Source organism: Panulirus ornatus, chromosome 57 (genome assembly GCF_036320965.1).
Source record: "Panulirus ornatus isolate Po-2019 chromosome 57, ASM3632096v1, whole genome shotgun sequence".
NCBI classification, from domain to species: domain Eukaryota; kingdom Metazoa; phylum Arthropoda; class Malacostraca; order Decapoda; family Palinuridae; genus Panulirus; species Panulirus ornatus.
The window spans coordinates 28373845-28395128 of record NC_092280.1 but is presented as its reverse complement, the minus strand read 5'-3'; the positions used below and the strand labels follow the sequence as shown (position 1 = coordinate 28395128).

The window sequence follows — 21284 nt, the reverse complement described above, 5'->3', positions numbered from 1 at the left end:
GTTACAACCACCGGAATCGTATCTAATACCTTCTTCTAGTATTAGAGATGATTCTAAACCCCCATACACTCCTGCTATACACATATGGCCCGTGAGCGATGTCCTTATAGTTTTTCACAGTTTGTAGGTAATACCTGAAGACACGTATGAGGTTGAGTTAGAAATGTGGTTTTTAGGTTTTTCAACTGCTAGCTTTAGCAGGGCCGTTAACCACAGGTTATAACCCCCAAAGAATTAAGAGATGATTTGGAGAACAATATGGGCTCCTTGTTGGATGTTAAGTTCTCTGAGGCGAGCAATCCTCATATTGGAATTGCTCATTTGTGATTAATCACAGTTTACACAACACATCCGTCCTTCTAAAAGCCCTATACTACTACAGTTACACACGGGCCGCCCTGTGCCAGTTATGGCACCCCGAGAAAACACACACACACACACACACACACACACACACACATGACCCTGTGCCAGTAATGGCACATCTGGAGAACTGGTTGTCATTGATAAAAGCCCGTGACAAGGTTAGTCCTTATGCCCACCCACACACGATCCTGACGAAGGAAGTTTACCTTTTTGGGTTTCTCGAAGGTGATGTTGAAGTCCTTGTCATCCGCAGGTAGGATGGGTTGGCTCCAGGTGGCTACATACGCATCCTCGAACATCTTTTTCCCAATTCGTGGTCTGAGAACAGGAAACAAATAATGAATATTATAACCAGTTACCATAATTTGTTACAGGACATTGTGTTTGGTCATAATTTTCCTTGTTCTTATGTAATTGTATCGTTCTTTTGTTGAAATTATGAGCGATAACAAAAGTTTGAAGATCAGTTATATATCACCTTATGCTCTTATAATCTGACTTGAGCATTGCAGATATTTTGAAGAGAAAAGTTAAAAATGGGCAACAGTTTTCACACTACAGGTTGTAAAGTATTTTCATCGTAAATTTTGACTGAACGTATTAACTAGTGATTATGAATACATAATCTAGATGGACTACATGTTAAATATATCTGTCCGAATAGATAACATTTACACATTTCTTTTTTAAACTTGAATGTACAATTTTCTCACGTTCCTGACACATGTAGTATCATCAGCACCAGACACCTACATTTCATCAAAGTCCCTCTATATGTAATTTTCATGACTGAATATGACACAACACAAATTTGCGCTTATCAAACGCGCAATTTCGCACGACGATTCAAACACTGTTCGCCTAACATATACTCGGCTAATCTTAGGATTAGCAAGAGTTCATGTATGCAGATCACCTTTAGAGTCAGCCTTTCCGTAATGTTTTTCTTAGATTAGATTAGGTTAGGTTAGGTTGAATAAGTTTTTTTCCTTGCTAGATTAGATTGTTAGGTTGGGTTTGGGCTAGGTGGTTAGGTTATAGTACAAACCAAACCTAACCTAACATAACGTGGCATAACCTAATCTAATCCTAAGTAATGTAACCTATTTTGGAAAAATAAAAAAGATGAAGTTTGGGCGCTAATCTTCCGGTGTTCGTCACGTCCTTTAAACTGGTTCATTCCCTAAGACTCATCACATCATTTGTTCAGGTCGCTTGGCCTCGCCCGTATCAGTTTTCCATTGCTCAAAGAAAATGTATAAATCACATAAAGTTTCGTGTGTGGGCGACTTGATTCTTTCCTCATTTCTCATGCGAGAGACATCACCACTCTTGCAAGAGAATTGGAGTATAAGTAGCATAAGTATAAGTATAAGAGGCTATTTTTCGGAGGGCTACTAGTAGCAATCATTATAGGAGAGAGATTAAAACAGATGGGTAATTCTTAGACGCAGAGGAGCCAGCTAGGATTGACTTTTATCATCTGGCCATCTCCTGCCTTACCTCTCTGGCCTTCTTCCTCCCAGCAGAGGTGAGGTGTGTTCGCTGTCATCGTCTCGGCCGCCAGATGACACCACCTTCCGGTTGACCGTGCCCTTCCGTAACCCCAGCGCCTTCATCTTCGTTGCTGCTATGGCTACAGTGAAGGAACTGTATGGGTGGGGTAAACAATGCAAAGATTATGTTTTGGGTTATAGTTGGAATTACAGTAAAATCTAAAATAAAGTATACTTTTTTTTTTTTACTTGTTTTCGTTAATGTAATATTGATTACAGTAGCGCATATTTGAACGTGGAAATAAGTTGTTAATATGCTCTGATGGTGGATAGTTGCTGGATATATTCTGGTCCCGGTGTGGATGTATACTTTTCTTCTACGAATAAGAATAGCTCAGTTTGTAATCAATAAAATCCTTTGCATAAATGTTTACGTAAATGGGTGATCATACAACACACCTTTTCCTGCTGTAATGTATTTTCCATAAAATGGGGATGAAACTCCACTTCCAGTTTCTGTATGTATCATTAGATATACTACAAGTATATAACATTTTAAGATGTAACTGAAACATAACATCGTTGTAAAGGACTGTTACTATCATTAATGTGAATCACCATCAGGGACATAATCAGTGATAATTCTAAGGCAACATACACTCTCAAGATGCATATGACTCATGTCATTTTCATGCTCCAGAATCTAAATAGTATTCAATATAATCTATTAGACTGAAAACATTGTAAGAACTCTTCAAATAACAATACAAACTGATTGCTTAAGTGATGTTTATGGTTGAAAAAATACTATAAGAATTGTACTTTAGTTAATATAAGAATTGTACTTTAGTTTGTGAAATATTATGTTACCTGGTACAGAAGGAATGCTGGCTGGGTTCAGCATGATGGAGGGTAACTTGGTCCTCCCCTGGCAGTCCTAATAGGACGACGCTATCCACTGGCGCCTCCCCACGGACCTTCCTCACCGCCCGTTGGTACGCTCCGGAGCACCCGCCCATCACGCCTGCAACACGAACCTCACAAGACAGCCAGCGATTGTCTAGCGTTCACGGTATTAAGGCATTACGTCACACAGCCTCGATTACAGTGAACACAATACACGAAATAGATTCTGGGAGCTCTAATTCATGGGTTATTTCAGTGTTTCCTTCAGTATATGAACTACTTTAGGGTTGAAAAGAGGGAACAGGCAATCTAAAAGACTATTATTTTAACATCAATAATGCTGAATGGTTTCAGTGTAGATATGTTCCAACCAGGCCAAATTTTCAGAAAAAGGATCAATGAAGAAGTATTCATTTGCTCCGATAAAATTGCATGCCAAAAGAAAAACACGGTGCTGTCGATTCTGGTGAAATATTATAACCGTTCCAACTGCGTCAGGATCAATGAGGCGTTTTATGTAAAAACTGCAGCAAAATTGATCTACGGAAACGACCCAGAAAGTTTATTCAAAGTAATTTGCAATTACTGACGGTAATGATGATGATATATTCTTATTTTCTTGAAATTGTCTTATCGCAATTTAGAAACCAAGAAAATTATACATCATTTTGATAATATTTTCAAAACAGAAAATGATACGAGCCACAAAACCTGTATTATAGCTTCCATCGCAACGGAGAGCTTATCGCTCCGTGATATGAGACTGCTTCAAACGCACGGTTCGCTCAGCTCGACTCTCCAGGAACTAACGAAACCTGTGTTTATACTTACGTGGTCGCCGTTTGACTTGAGGCTGGATGTCAGGATTTCCTGTTTGTTGAATGGCAGCCGTCGCCTCTATGGCCTTGACTCCGATTGTTTCATTGGGGCTTTTCTTTTGTGCAACAACAGAGCTGGAGCTGAGTTTCGTAGTGTCTTTTGTAACTGTCTTGTTTTCGTCTGACTTATGGAAAATGTTCCCACTTTTCATTTGATTTGACTCCGTTTGTTTTACATCTTTCTTGCCCGGCGCCACCTCGGCTGTAACACTGGTACGTTCTGTTTTTCTTTGGAGTCGATTATTGGCAGCAAATCTGGCTTGTCTGGGTGGACGTCGCGCTTCGTCCCAGCAGTCGGGTTCGGGTGGCGGGTGTTGCAGCGGGCTGGCTTGGGTGTAAGTTGCCACACACTTCCGCAGGAGGCTCGTCACTGACCCTCGCCTCTCACCTACCTCCATCTTGGCATATGGCTGCCTTTACGTACCAATATGATCTCACCACCTGAGATTAAAAAGCAGAGATTCTCTATCATTATACTTTTGTTTATATGCTAATAAGACCTGAGATTCATTGGCTTATCAGCTACAAGAAGATAAATGAGTTATAGGAATATAGCGGTATATCAAACGTAGAAAGAAAGGTAGGAATAAACTATAGGTTCTCACTATGGGTCATGGACACTGACTGAGGTACGTTGTGTTCCATCAAGTGTAAATCCGACCTAGCTCTTTCTTTTATGTCTTTCGCCGTCGTGAGCGGTGACACCAGAAAACGTAATCCTATAAACGATACATTCCCGTGTGGATTTAGGTTCACTTAAAAACGGCTGTGAGGAACAAAGAGAAAATCGGATACCCAAAATACTTCGATGGCAAAGATGAACTTTGTGTATGTATTATGTGATGGCTAGCTGTAATTGCCACTACTGTTAATCACTGTCATACATATACATGGAAGGTAAACCTTTGGTACACAGCGAGGGAACTGAAAATAGAAATAGTGCAGTCTAAAGGTTAAAGAACGAGGCCTGTTGTTTATGTAACATTGCAAAGAACAAGTTTCATTGTTCGTGTAATGTCTTAAGGAGCAGAGTCCATTCTTCATGTAACATTGTAAGGAACAGGGTCCATTGTTCATCCAACATGCGAACAAGGAGGACCGTTCTCCTCTGGGATGGTCTTAGTCAAGTTGATATGGTCTTGTAGCGCACCAGGACGTCTATTTAGGGAAGATATTTACGTGTGGGTGGTGAGGGTAGGGTGCGTGCGAGGGGGTGGTGAAGGATAGGGTGCGTGCAAGGAGCCATGAGTGAGTTTGTTGGTATGCGTGACTATATCACATACTCTCCCTTGACCAGCCAACACACCCACTATCACCTACCTTCCCCTACACATCTACGCAATTCTGAAGGTTTATGAAAGTTATTAAGACCTCATTGATATTTTTGGCGGACGGGGAGTATAAGTACTTTATTCATCTATAAATATCCCAAGACCCCTTTTTGCAAGGGTTCCTGCTCCGCAAGGCAGGTTACACTTCGTAAGAGGGAAAGGTAGACTACTTTGAAGCGATGAGTTTCTTGACGAAACTTTCTTACGTCTACAGACGAAGATGTGACAGTTCGTCGTGATGTATGCTTTCACCATTAGTTCTGGGAATAACCCTCCCTTCCCTTCCTTTTCGAGTGTGTGGTACCAACAGGTACGTGATGTACTCGTAGGAAGGAAGAGAGAAATTCCAACCATCTGTCAAAATAACTTCATTGCTTTGTAAGTCACTGGGACGATTGTGTGTGGATGTCTGACCTGTATGACCTACGAGTCAATTGTAGTCAATGATCATTTCTGACCTTGCCATGTTTGCCGCTGTCCAAATAATATGAATGTTAATCCGGAATTAATGGTCTCGCGTGACGTGATTCAAGGAATACATGGTGATTAAGGCTTCACCTCCCAGCGTATAACACACTGGTGAAAGTCAGACTTAACGTAAGACACTAATTCTTACCTAATGTGGTGTCGCATTATGATTAACGTCAGCACAATCGCAATGCGACTAATCAATTACACTTAAAGGATAAGTAACTCGTATCTAGAACACGCAACGAGGTGTAGAGGTTCCTGGTGGATGCTAATAAGAACACGCAGGTAGCGAATTTAGTTCCACCTAAGGTGTGAGGTTGAAGGCTCTAATTCTGCAGACGTGGGATCCTAAGTAAGACTCCAGCGACGTCGGCTGGGTTCGGAAAAAGGCAGGAACACCCAATCATAATGGTAGACCTATGTATATATAAGCGACTAGGTCCGTGCTCTTTGTTCTAGCACAAGTTATCATGGAATTTATATGCCGCTTCAGGTTCCCTCGTTTGGCCAGCCTTTGCGACCAGCATCAAGCGCCAAGAGAAGGATAGAGAGGCCCCGACGCAAGCTAAAACAGACTAAAAAAATGAAAATATGAAAAATGAGGAAAAATATGAAAAATATAAAAGTATTGGTAAAGACCATAACTGCATCGTAGATTCATATTTACATTTTGCCCCGATGAAACCCACACACGAACGATTTTGTAACAAATAGCCGGTCACTCATCCTTTTCTTTTTTTCTTCGGTTCTCCATGTGAAATTATGTGTGTTTTGGAGTGAATTATCTTCCGTGGTCTGACATCAAGGGGTGGGGAAAAGAATGGGGTTAAAGGTTAATCCTAATGTTTGGTTGAGGATACGAAGATGACGCATTGCAGGGTACAATTAGTAGCGGAGGAGGAGGACTTCCAGTAGATCTGAGGCGGAGTTGAAAAGTTCCCTTGAGTTAGTGTCAGAATACGGAATGAATATGTCTGGTATTACACGCATGCAAGACTTCCTTCGTCAGCGGAAAGAATCGTGATTTTTTTCTTTCTTTCTTCTTTTGAACTCGTAAAAGCGAGGATATGAGGAGAAGGAAATGAGGTAAGTATATCCGCCCTCTCATTGAATCATCTATCTCATCTTCATGAGGCAAGTCTCAGAAAACCCATTGTTCGGATCACTCACGGGAATTGCTTGGAGGCACATACGTCTACATCATGGAGAAGAAAGGATGAAGCAAAGATGAGTTGGCTTAAGCCCCGAAATACTCGATAATATATCTCATGTTTCTCTCTCTTATATATATATATATATATATATATATATATATATATATATATATATATATATATATATATATATATTATTGCTTTTATATGATCGATGAATATTTTATGCTTGTAAACTGGATTTTCCTTTCCACGGGTGTTTTTATTTGCATGCAACACCAGCAGTTTTTTTGAGGGGGAGTTCCTTAGGAAGTGCAAGAAAATGAGGACCGAAATGTTGCAAGATTTCTGATTGTGATTGTGTGTGTGTGTGTGTGTGTGTGTGTGTGTGTGTGTGTGTGTGTGACCGGATGAAGGCGCTGGCGTTCCTCTTCTCCAATCCAAGGTTCATGTCTGGCACGGGCACCTTTGCCAATGACAGCCTGTTTCTGCATGTGCCACTACTGGCACAGATCAGGATGGTGTGTATGTGGTCGGTGTGCCATTACTGGCACTGGTCAGATGTATGTCTGTAAGCGGGAGCTTTTAAGATGTGTGTGTGTGTGTGTGTATTAACTCCTGAAAATCTCTAACGCTCGTGTAATGAAGATGACACAAATGCCATCTTCCAGATCAGCTGATAAGCTCATATGGAACAAATCAGGACAAAAGATGGATAATAAAGAAAAAAAGATTCACTTCATCACACCGACTCAGTGTCATCTTTGTGTCAGTGGTTCCAATCACGAACGAGAATCCTAAACGATACAAGTCCAGTCTTTTGAATGACACACTGCGGACGGCAACAAGAATCATAAAAGAAAAGGAAGTAACAAGAGAAGAAGAATCTAGATATTCTTTTAGGTTTAAGATTTTTGGTTAACGTGACGTATGCATGGATAATGATGACAAGCCAAGACATCATCATCATCATAGAAGTTCACTATATTATCCGATAGAGTTATGAATAGCATTAAATTATATTTATGTATATATATATATATATATATATATATATATATATATATATATATATATATATATATATATATATAAACCTCGAACTCATCATAGTTTTTCAAAGTCTAATCTGCCTTGGTTACAATTTCATAACTTCTCATCCTTCAGTTTATGATACCTGGACGAAATGACATCTAGGAATCACATTGAGGTTATAATAGGACCAAGCTGACTTTCTCCAAACTGTAATCTCGCGGGGAACAGTGAGTCATCAGTCGAATATATTATACTGCATAGTTGGCTATATTTCTCACCACTTTTTTTCGTGGAAATACTTGTCGAAAGGTGACTGAGTGAAGGGGGCTACAGGCTACATAATGGCCATTTCCCGCGTCAGCGAGGTAGCGTTAAGAACAGAGAACTGAGCCTTAGAGGGAATATCCTCACTTGGCCCCTTCACCGTTCCTTCTTTTGGAAAACTGAAAATGGGAGTGGAGGATTTCCAGACCCCAGCTCCCTCCTCTTTTAGTCGCCTTGTACGACACGCACAAACCTTAAATCATACAATGACGATTCCACCTATAAATCTGGTCTTTCATATCAGCGACATTACTCACTATAATACAGACCAAATGAATGTGGTCAAGACTGTACATAAAGACACAGTGTCTGGTGATAAACTACAGATTCATGGGTCTCCCTGTGCCTCAAATTACGCCATAATTGTCCCCACACAGAACTCTGGCGGTCCAGGTTTGGATGGACCATCTTAATATCTAACAATATCTAATATCTATTATTTACTATCTAGTATCTAAACCCCAAAATCGAAAAAAAAAAGAAAATAGGTAGACTGCCAAAAATACATAGATTATTGAATAAACAATATATCGTTGCTTATACAAGGAAACGTAAAAGCAAATATGATATTTGATCGGTCTGTTTATGTTTAACTTCCTTTGAATTCAACGCTCCGTATGATATCCTATTCCTCTATCGCTACGATACAAAGACTTCATAAGGAGGCGAGTAAAAGTTTTAAGATGATTTAGAATGACTCCAGTGCGCAGAGTGGTATAATCTTGTAATAACCCAAACCCAGAGAGGTGACATGGCATTCGTACTCACGAATACTTCGTGTGACCGGCAGTGCCGTGCGTGTATGCGTGTCGAGAGGTCGCATAACACGTAACTTTACATGACCCGCGGCTTTCACGGCTACCACAGCGGACCCACTCTCTGCCTCGATCAATAACCTCAACTCACTAATTCCGGGTCGGTTGTAAATTCGCCATAACATGGTTACTATGTCTTGGCGTGCGACCCTCCGACATACGGGTCACGCTTCCGTCTTGACGGATTCCTTTAATATTTGACCTTAAAGACAGAAAAATGAAAATAGGTAGACAGACGAAAAATATTTCGATACATGAATAGAAAAAATATATAGTCGCTTATGGAAGAAAACGTATAACAAATATAATATTTGCTTGGTGTGTTGCTCTTTGACTTCCTTTGTATTCCTTTGTATTCTCTTTCTGTAATTTAGAAAAGTACAGTAAATTATTTAACGATGAAATTAACATTTGTAAAGGTTTATTGTACGCCAATTTGTCAAAACTAGTGGATCCTACTTGCCCTACGAGAATTGTAAGAACAATATATATATATATTCCAAGGAGGAATTAGTGTCAATACGTATCAGTGTAGAAGAGGTTCCCTGAACCATTCCACACGCCCTCCGTATCTGTAGGTTGTAGACAACAGCCACCCAGGGAAGTACTCCCCTCCTGACTTAGGTGTGTGTGTGTAAGTGATGCATGGAACCATCTTACACCCTCCGTGTTGAGGCCTGCTTGACCCTACTCTCTGTGTCCTATTAAGATTTAATTACCGAGTTCGTCTTTCATTCATCTTCCTCGCCAACAACATTTTCTTTGCAGTTTTACAACTTATGTACATTTACACACACACACACTCTCTCTCTCTCTCTCTCTCTCTCTCTCTCTCTCTCTCTCTCTCTCTCCCTTTTTTTTGAATCTTAGAAAATACTTGACCATTCTTTAGGTTTTTTTTATTTCATTTACCAAAGCCTCTTTGTTTATCACTCAAGACCTGATGGCTTGAATGAGGACTTCTAGGACCCACTGCCATAAAAAGGATATCATATAATACCTATATATTGCTTGAGAAAAGTTGCCTTCGGCGAGGTTGTATCATCGACATTGGACGAAAAGAAGTACTGACTCTTTGAGGAACGTCTCTCTCTGGAGGAGTCCATCCTTTCCCTACTCCTGTTTGGGGTTCAGCCTTGAAGATGTGGATGGAGAAAGGGTATGACCAGAGCGCCTCTGAGGTCGAAGGCTTGTTTCTTCAACTGGGTAGGTAAAGTTACTGAAGTGGACTAAATGGTAAGGAATACAAAGGATGACAAAGGAATACAAAGGAATTCAAACAGCAACAGATCACTGGGGTCCCTTTGTGGCTATTTGTGACAATGCCAGATATCAAAAGCTCACAGATTAGTGTGGTAAAAGAAGGAAGGCATACAGATAATTCTAATTGCCAATGTGACTTAGGAAGCGCAAACAATATTGATCTTGGACTTGGAGGGAAACATTTATCAAGTCTCTTCATAAAAGTATCTATGGTACTGCTTTCAACCACTGTAACTAGCAAATTGTTTCAAACTTGTTGAGGGAAAAGTTCTCCACGTCATTCAAGGATTTCGATAACAGCAACTACAGAAGAGTGAGTACCTTGATCGTCCATCTGGCACATACATGCTAAATATAAAATCTCACTGAGATGGAAAATGTGAGATATGCACTCAAGATGTCCTCGTAAAGTATGGGCTCTGGATATGAGCGTAAAGTATGCACTAAAGATATGCACGGGAAGTATGCACAAAGGGTATCCACCGAAGACATGCATTGAAAGTATCCATTGAAGATATGCAATCAAAGTATGCACAGAAGGTGTGCGTTAAAGAAATGCACCGAAGATATGCACAGAAGGTGTGCACTAAAGATATGCTATGAAGCATGCATCAAAGGTATTCACTTAAGATATACACTAAATATATGCACTCAAGGTATGCGCACAAGGTATATACAAAAGTTATACACTCAAGTTATGCACTTAAAGAATGTACATAAGGTAGGCACATAAGATACATACTAAAATCATACAAAGTATGAATACAAGGTAAAAGTAATGCACTGAAAATATGCAATAAACGTATGCACTCAAGCTCTATGCTTCACAGAGCAGAAGACTGTCACACACCGCTCTTTTCTCGAGTGCACGAACAGTTTCACCACTCCAAGTGAGGAGTCTGTAGATACACTCAAATCCATTCTACTTGAAGGGAAAAGATTGTCCAGTGATTCTTTCAAATATATGACACGAAAACTATCCTCGCATTCTCAAAATCGTCAGTGATAATCGTCAGCAAAGACCATACTATTATCGGTCACTCATTTAGATCACTTCACACATACACACACATACACGAGCGCCCGCGACTTCAGAAAACAAAACAACACCGGGAGGGATTTCCCCGTGAGACTCGAAGTCACCTACCTGGGCGTGGAGGAGGGCGGGTCCCGCCAACTGACTCCAGTCGTCTTGCTCGTGCTCGTCCAACCTCCCACAACACCTGACTGTGTGTGTGTGTGTGTGTGTGTGTGGCGAGGAGGAGGAGGCGGTGCATCACCCGCTCCACAACGCGCGCTCCAAACTGCTGCTACCGCTGGGACGTGGCTGCTCCGCGCTGTCTTGCCTCTGCGTTGTAACTTACACTATACCGTTTGCCACCTCGCCTTAAGAGAACACTATGTACCAGTGGTACACATTACTCAGGCTGTACCTTGTACATTTACGTCTTATTTTACAACGATGGAACGTAGATGTACCGTGATGGTGCCTAGTCTATAGCTTTCCATTCTCGATTTATCCAAAAGTGGACGAGTCAAAATGATTTATACACCAGAATATTTGATTCCCCTTCCTTATTCATCTTCAGGATGAGCCACGCCTACTCATAGTGCACGAATCCTTAGATAGACGTATGACAATACAAAAGCCTTCATGAATAAATCACGTCATTCATTTTCGGTCTTATGTGGTTTGTAATATAGTACAAGATGATGTTTTGGTAAGATGTATTAATCTGTCGTGGTATATCAACCGACTGTTGCATTTCTTTCTTGTAATACTCCATGATGATGTGATCATTACAAGAAAGTGCACTTGGGAACTTATCATGCTTCATTTCCCCGTGGATAAAAAGAAGGTAATATATATATATATATATATATATATATATATATATATATATATATATATATATATATATATAGCAAGCAAAAAAAAATTCATAGTAAAACCGTATGAGAATGGACCAGTCCCACATCAGGCGAAGGATGTGTTTCAGATCTTTCAGGTAAATGATAGATGTGAGGCTGACATTCAAGGCAGCAATTGCACGAGGAAAACTAGACAAAGAGGAGGAGAAAAAAAAAATGGAATAACATTATGAAAGAAGAAAATGGAAAGAATTATCAGATTAGGGATATTTCAGCAAGGCATTCAAGGAAAAAATATGCTGTCTGGGTTTTGGATAAAAGATGATGTGATGAAAAATATCATTCGATTACTATTAAAAGGATTTATTGAGATTTTTGAACGGTGGAAGAGATGTAAACGTCGTATTGCTACGCGTTCGAAGCGGTTTGAAACTGATGAAACTGCAATGCAGAAACCTCACCCTGTTGTGGATAGAGGTCCTCTTTCTACTGGTCTGAAATACGAAGTAGACATACCTGGATGGTTAGGGTTCGTGAGGCAGTGAAGTAAGTGGTTCGTGAGGCAGTGAAGTGAGTGGTTCGTGAGGCAATGAAACAGTGGGTTCGCAGAGTAGTTAAGGAGGATGGATCGTGAAGCACTGAAGTAGGTGCTTCGACACATCACTCTGGGGAAGAATACATGCGTGAATAGATAGATAAGAATACACACACACACACACACACATATATATATATATATATATATATATATATATATATATATATATATATATATATATATATATATATATATATATATATATATATATATGAAAAATATGATGGACTAATTAAATAATGAAAGGCAGTTAAGACAGAAAAAAAAGAGAAAGAAATGCGGAACGTTAAGATAATACAGGGTTATATATTTGAGATTACAGGGTCACATTCTTGAGGAAAACGAACAAGGTTACACATTAAGATGGCATGCAAGGAGATTAGGGATTGAAAATTGACCATGGGATTGTAAAGTGGATTAGGTAAATGGTGATGACACCAAAGTGCGATGATTACTGTGTGACAGAAAAGCAGATTGTAAAGGAATTCGAATGACATGGGGTTATGATTTTGAGCTAAATATCCTTGAAGTGGGATAGACATTGTCATATAGGACTCCACTCCATTTGTAAGATATCAGAGTTAAAAGACATACTGAATTGAATCTCTCTCTTTCCCCCTCTCTCAATAGATTCCCTTAGGTTTACTATATTACCTACAGTGGAATACACAGCAACACATGAGGATAGCTAATGACTGTACGCTTGTATATCAAATCCGATTTTTTTCTTTAATCTTTTTTTTTTTTTAAGAATAACATTGTATAATTTAGAACACGATTACACCAGCCATCTTGAAATAAATTTTTCCCCTCGTGAATTATTTTTTTCCCCACTCTCGCGTGAGAAGCTGGAACCAAACAGTGTTTTAATGGCGAGAACCAGCCTAGCTATATCGCAGTCACGTGACCCTCCCTGACCTTCCTTGCTGCAACGTGACTGAGAGAGACGAGAAGGGGGGTGGGGGTGGGGGTTGAGGGGGTGGGGGTTAAGGGGGGGAATGTTTTGTTCTAAAGGTCAAACGATAGTGCCAGGTCAGGCTACAGGAGGAAGGAGGTAATGAGTGTTAAGTGTGAGTCTAACAACCTCGAAAATAGTGGTCGTAACTCGGGGGGTCGTTATGTGCAACACACCCTCCCTCCCTCACCTCACCTCACGAGGAAAGGGAAGTAAGCAAGAAATACGAAATACGAAACGTTCTTACACCTGGGGTAAATGATAGAGTAAATAAGCCTCCAGAATTAGCCACGGCTGATATGTAAATTACCCTGCGTGCGTAAATGAAATCAAGACTGATTTTATGTTCCAGAGGTCCGCATGGTTTTGTCTCTCGTGGGGCGTCGTGGCCCGGCTCGCTGGAGGGCTGCTGAAGAAGGGCGGGTCTCGGGAGGTCATCCATCACCTGCGTTAACACGCAGGCCAAGGGTCGGTCGAGTAGGTAGGTGGTTCGTTTGCCCCCCTCCCGAAGACCAACCCCAACTAAACCCCCTCTCCGCCAACCGTCAAGGTCACCTGCAAAGTGACTAGTGGGGACCAGGATCAATGAGAGAGAGAGAGAGAGAGAGAGAGAGAGAGAGAGAGAGAGAGAGAGAGAGAGAGAGAGAGAGAGAGAGAGAGAGAGAGGCCCTTGCCGTGTTGGTCAAGCTATATATTACTTACAGCCTTAGGAAAGAAGGACAGGTAATAGAGGACCCCCTCTCATAGGGGAGGGCGAGATAATGCCAGAACTCCAATAAAGGCAGAATTTAGGCATCGAGTCTACACAGTGATCTTCAGTGGTTGAACAGTGACAGCTTTGCAGCGATCTTCAAGTGTTATACAGTGACAAATTCTAGCTGTCATGTAATAATACACCGAAACCACAGCTCCCTTTCCACATCCAGGCCCCACAGAACTTTCCATGGTTTACCCCAGACGCTTCACATGCCCTGGTTCAATCCATTGACAGCACGTCGACCCCGGTATACCACATCGTTCCAATTCACTCTATTCCTTGCACGCCTTTCACCCTCCTGCATCAGATTTGCAGTGATCTATAATGGCTTTACAGTGACAGAAATGCAGTGATTTTCAGCAGGATCTTGTATCCACACCTTTCACGTATCTAGGAGGTAGATGGTCAAGAATATAATTCCATTCATCACAAGTTTTACAAAAAAAAAAACTAATATTAGAAATCCTAAAGAATAATGGTTTAATAACTCAACAGGTGAATGAACTTCGAGTACAAAGCCTTTCACTGAAAAACCTCACTATTAATCATTCATTCGGGGGAAAAAAGATATAAAGTTAATGAACTTCTTTACAATGTATTCAATATTTTGCTTTTACTGACAAACTACGTCCTGGGATAGAAAAATGATTGCTGGAGTCTCCATCATGGAAGATTTGACTCCGTATTTGTAAGTTGGACAACAGTTTAAAAGTCCGGATGCGTTCGCGTATCATCCTCCGTCTCGAAACCGGATTTCTAAGAGGATTCTTTTGAAACGTGATTGAGTACTGAGACGGCGGCCACACGTTAGACGATTCGTATTCAATTATATCACTTAAAAGTATGATTCTCGACTCTCGCTTTATATTACTTAAAAGCACGACTCACGTTTTATATTACGTAAAAGCACGACTCTCGACTTTCGTACGGATTAGACTAAAACAGAAGTTACATGAATTGGTCAAGAGTTCTTATATCTCTTATGACACTTAATGCTGTAAGAGCGCTCTAATATCTGATATTCCCAAAGGGTAATTTCCTAATGTTTTTGTGAATAACTGGAAAGATTAAAGTCATTTAGTATTTCTCTTCTTCATTTTCATTTTAATAAAGGCTTAAGTAATGAACAAAACTCTAGTTCAAGGCCAGGTCTAAAAATCAGAACTTACACACGCACACACAAACGTAAGGGCCACCGTGGTGTAGTGGTTAGCATTACTGACCATGAGTCAGCACGGGGACTAGCCCGCATCGGATCCGTATGGGTTCGAGTCGTGGGTGTGGCAGTCGGCCTACATCCAACCCAGGCGTTCATCCTTCCTGCGGGACTGGTCGATAAATGGGCACCTAACTCAGGCCAATGTGTGAATAACAACACACAACACAACTACTTCCCCTGGGGAATACAACCTTTGAATACAACACACCACAACTACTACTTACCCTCAGGAATCCAGCTTTTGTACACATCTAGAAAAAAATTTTTCTATCCTTTCCGTCCCTCGAGAGGTGCTCCATCAGAGGAGAGAAATATATACAAAAAAAAAAGAAAAAAAATAATAATACGAAAGAGAAATGAGTCAAGCTTTGCAGCTCGAGTCACTAAGATCACATTATTCTGGCAATAAAATAGCCTGAGATGAGGATAATAAGGCAGTAATATTATGAAGACGGAGATAAAGAAAGGAACCAAGTGAAAAATATGACAAATAATTAAACCAAAAGTAATTACATTGCTGGTTTATATCGAGGAACAGTGACTTGTATTATCTTTGTTGCAGATAAAGACAACGATATATATATATATATATATATATATATATATATATATATATATATATATATATATATATATATATATATATATATACCACACACATGTGTGCAATCATAACGATAATGATAATTAACTGCATGTCAACTTCACTGCAAATAAACGTTGAAAACATACAAAGAAAACACAGGCCACAGTAAACAATGTAAGTATTAAATAACAGAGGGGTGGTGCAAGAATGTTCTGCAGACCATCTTTGCACAAACACATATGTTGAGGTTGATTTATTCTCAAGTAATTATCAGCGATACTCATAATGGTGTAATTACATATTTTGTAATGACCTGTTTGTACAGTGCGGGGAGGGTGGGCACAATTTCTTAAACTTTTGAACATTATTTAACTTTGTGTAAATTTTGTATACCGTCAGTGTTTACGATTTTATAAGTCATTCTATTCATCCACCATTTTGTTACTTATCAAAGTCCAAGTGTGTTGCCTAGTTCTTTGTCATGGTCTCTAGCTGCGCCTGTCTTTGCATCTGAACAAGGACAGTTTTCTGTCGACATCAACAGTCTTAACAAAGCTAAAAGCTGTCGTCTAATCACCCTAATTCAATGGGCTGTTCCTGATCACTGTTCAGGTATATATGTGTACGAGGTATGTTCCTTAATATTCCTTTTAGAAAATTCTAACACATGGAAGCTTTCATTACGCTCAAGCTGTCTTAAGAGGACCCCTTCTAAGCTGATAATTATTACAGACTAAAATAATCTCTTTCTTCTTCTCCTCAACCAAACCTAACAATCAGATACCCAGACTTTCTAGAAACCATACCTTGTACATTTTATGAAGTGAAATTTTTCTAAATTATCTAAGTGCGATTTTTTTTGTTGTCACTAATTACTCTATAATACGTTTCAATGACTGGGCAATTAAATAACAAAGACTTTGCATCTGCATTGCATGGTTAAGGTATATCATATAATTACAGTCAAAAACACGCTATTTAGCAGGAACAAGAAATTTACCCCAGTTCACCATAACGTAATTTACCACCGCAACGAGTCACAATTACATTACTTTCTCACAACCATTTTCTACTCATGCGTTCTTCGAGTGGCTCGGGGTACATGTGTTCCCTCTTGTAATATTGTGGCCTCAAGACTGTTCTCGGTTTAATGGTGGGGTCACAGCCCAACCCGACTAATCGGTATCAAACGTAAACAAGCCTGGTTGGGTCTGTTTAAAAAAAAAAATTCCACTATATGGTCGTTCAGTTATGACAAGACACACTGCGTTCTTCAGCCTATGCCACTGTATCATTACCGCCGAACGCGGGATCCAAATTTTTTTTTCCCACTGAGACCATTATTAGTTTCACATGACAAGAAGGCAAGACAAAATAGGTGGGCGAAGGTCCTGGACCCAGTGCGTGGGCGGGGTAGACGGCGTGTGTGTGTGTGTGTGGATGTGTGTGGGAAGGACGCGGAGGTCAACTGGCCAGCATTTACCGCTTGAAATAGCACTCCACCTCTGGTAATTTAGAACTGGTGTTCCTTACGTCATCCCAGACCACCTTACACAATAGCTCGGCCAAAAATTTAATTGTAAAACGTATCTTTACTCAAAGAGAAACAGTCCCATAAGGCAACATAATCGATATATCTCTATATAACAATATATATATATATATATATATATATATATATATATATATATATATAGTTACACAGTTATATAGATATGGGTATTGCATGATACGAAGAGGATCCATCAAAACGAAGCTCCGAAACTTCGTAGACACAGCAAAAACACCTGGGGGTCGTGCGTGAGTATTTGAAGCCTAGCTCGAGTCACGAGAGGCGAGGGAAAGGGTGGGTCGATATCACCAGGAACAGAGAGAACCAGAGCCTCCGCCTCTCCAAAGAAACGGCAAGACAGCACGCGAGAGATTGTAACATAAAACTGTATTAGAAGCCATTGAGACATTCGCTGTTGCAATACAACTCTGAGGTATTTAGTGATTTAAATGTTTGCATCACGCTCTCGCGACTTTACCCGCTTATTAAGGGTAACTTTGGAAATATTCGCCCTTGACATTCATAAACAATGTCTTTTTCCTTTCGTCATAAACAGGGATAAAGTTGGCGACGATCGTGGTCATGCAGTTGGAGGGGGGAGGAAAAAAATGGAATAAATTATATAATAGCACATAATAACTCTTGTTCCAACAACTTATCGCGAAATATCTCTGTGTTTAACTTATTTGTCCCTTGTCAAATTATCGTTAATCTCATATCTTTTTACTGTTTCTTTATGGCCTTCCATTGTTCTGCTCATTCCCCGTCATTGTATCTCGTCCCCAATACTCAGCGTCTTTTTCATTTGTGCTCTATATGCACTATTGTCTTCCTCATCCATGCATGCATTACCCACCCTATTTTCGTTCTTCCTATATGTCTTCTGTCTGTTCCTGTATGTCTCCCAGTTCATCTTTCTCATCCTCTATGTCTTCCTCATTCCTAATGATATCTTCTAACTCCTGCATATCTCCCTTTTTCCGTCACACGTTCCTTTCTACGTCTTCAACCCTTGTTGGTAATCCCCCATCCTTGCTTCTCATCACCATTCTCTGCATGTATTCCTGCTCAAGGAGTCCTTTCTAAAGGGCTCTCGCGGCACTTAGGAAGCTCTAGCCTCGTCCACCGGATAGGACCGCAAGTCAAAGATCTTGGTGATGTGGGTGTCAGAGAGAGAGAGAGAGAGAGAGAGAGAGAGAGAGAGAGAGAGAGAGAGAGAGAGAGAGAGAGAACACTCGTGTCTAACACTTTAACTTATGAACGGGAGCGATACTTACCTTAAACCTATTGAGGTCGTCAGCGAACTTAGTGCAGTCCGGTGGGAAGAGCCACCACCTGCCGAGGTCGAGGCTCACCATGACGTTAGTGTAACCTTGGAAGTCCCGCTCCTGACGCTGCAGCTCCTCTTCCTCCTCCTGCAGCGTCTCCAGCAGTGTGTAGCCGCTCGCTAGAGGCGATCAGATGCCTGCATCATAAAGTTTTATACGATAATGACAAAGGTTTAATGAGACAATGATACTCTCATAGCGTTACTGATCTCACGCAAGGGGGATGAACTGACTCAATCGTTCTTCACACGGAGACAGAAAACGCCATTACATCACATACAGAAGAAAATGAAAGACGTTTATAGAAGGCACTCATCCCATTACATGAGGTCTGTAAGATACATACCGATACAACATGCAATAAATAAACAAAACATTCGTTTTCTCCGATTCATCTACGTAAATACAGAGAAAATGAAGTGGAAAACTGTGGCACATTTTTGCAACTACCATCTGGTGTTTTCCCGGCGTACCCCAAGGCGACTACTGTGTCATCTTCTATTTGACTTATACAAGGGTCACGTCTGTAGACTACGGGAGCTTCTTCCCTATAGATATATGGCCTATATGCTCTCGAGAGCCTTGAAACCAACCCCTTATAGAATAACTTGGAATGCATCTGAACGTAGCCAGCAGACAAACACTTGCACAACAACTCACCCTTGCTGTGAGGGAGTGCTGGCTACGTGTTTTAGGCTCGGGTTGGCAGTACTGCTGACTAATCCAGTATGTAATAAATACTCGACCAAGGACACCATCGTTTATATGGGTGTCGTTGACAACTAATGCTCCTGAGGAGACTAAACTTCAGTCATTGTGATGTCATTTGAGGCGGGATCTCACCACAATTAGAATGCGCTTTGATGAAACGTCGGGATATGAACAGAAGACGAGCCATCGTGGTGGTATATAGTGTGTGAGGTGGGAGAACTGTCAACTCATACCAAGAAAACAACGTGTCATGGCACACGCCTTCCATATCATTGTTGACCCTGGGCGATGAGACCTTGAAAAACACGGTCTTAAGACTTTGTGCAAACTGCGCATGAGTCAGCGATCGGCTTCACCTAGATCAAAGGAGCATCAACAGAAAGCTTCTCTTAGATGGTCTACACCAAGTACTCATTTTATCGACCAATCCCTGAGGGTGGATGAACGAACTGCTGGTTTGATGACTGTGGACCCACTGCCGCTCTACCCTGGGCTTGCCCTAGAATGCATGGAGGTCAGGAACGCTAATCGTTACACCACGGAGGTCCACAAACTGAATAACTTACAGTGTTATTACCTCAGACAAGCAAATGAGGATACCCCTGTGACTCATGCTGAGGCATTTCTATTTAATTTTCGACTGAAATCATTTTTTTTGTACTTCCTTTTATTTCCACAAATGTATTCGTATTAGATCATAGGCCCCATTACGTATATTTTCTTTCAGATCGATGCATCGTCATGGTGGGATTTATTGTAACTACAGTTTACATGTGTTTCACATTGTTTATGAATAGCATATGTAAACGTTCACTCAAAGTTTACAATTAGCCTATTTTCTTTTCTCGGTCTTCGTCCAGAATGCAAGACTTATTCAGGGTTTGAAATTAGCTTATATGTCATTAGTCAAGGTTTAGAATTAGCCTCGACGTGTTCAATCAAAGTTAGGAATTAAGCTTGACGTGTTCACCAGAGGTTTAGAATTAGCCTTGACGTGTTCATTCAAGGTTAACAAATACGCATGACGCGTTCGCTCAGTGAGACCAATGCAAATAATTCGCCTATTATAGCGGAGTGACGGAGCAGCTTTTGTTTGACAGACCGGTCATGACGACACTGTACAAGAGGGAAGCGCCTGTCGCTGAGGCGGGAGGTTGAGACGCCAGCCAACCTGGTGATCCACCACAGTAAGAATACCTCTTAACTCACGGGGTGGTGGCTGGGGAGGAGGCGGAATAGAGGGGGAGGGAGTTGTGGTTGCGTGGCGGAGCAGCAGCAGCAGCAGTGGGGGCCTTTCCTCACTCCCATACTCGCTCCACACGCCATAATCGTTATATTTACTCGCATGTATAGATACATCATCATCATTATCATCATTCTCTCGTAGATGATGATGTTGGTGGCATTTCTCAACACCGTGACGGACATGTATGAACGACTACTTCATCGAGAGGAGTAAAGAAATATAGAAGCAATATGCCATAGTTAATTAAAATCCTACCACTCAGTTAGATATCTTGACGTTAAGAGATACATATAAAACCTCTAGTCCTTCTGTAAATATGATAAAACTGATACAAAAACGCGATAACTGTCGTTACCTCACCGTTAATCAAGTTGGGTTTGTTTCTGTGAGGAGAGAAAGGACTCAGGTGTTCACAGTTCAC

At 40.7% G+C, this 21284-nt stretch overlaps 1 protein-coding gene across 4 annotated transcripts in view; it reads right to left on the bottom strand.

The window, feature by feature from the left end:
* LOC139766352 (uncharacterized) overlaps positions 1-21284 on the bottom strand; it is a 27618-nt gene extending 6334 nt beyond the window's left edge. For all 4 annotated transcript variants that reach the window (XM_071694876.1, XM_071694877.1, XM_071694879.1 and 1 more), the window contains exons 1-7: positions 21224-21284; positions 18856-19043; positions 12428-12576; positions 3600-4087; positions 2733-2886; positions 1870-2016; positions 573-684 (exon numbers count right to left, since the gene is read on the bottom strand). In XM_071694876.1, coding sequence (XP_071550977.1) covers positions 573-684; positions 1870-2016; positions 2733-2886; positions 3600-4044 — 858 coding nt within the window. In that variant the 5' untranslated portion in view covers positions 4045-4087; positions 12428-12576; positions 18856-19043; positions 21224-21284. The remainder of the gene's footprint in view (positions 1-572; positions 685-1869; positions 2017-2732; positions 2887-3599; positions 4088-12427; positions 12577-18855; positions 19044-21223) is intronic.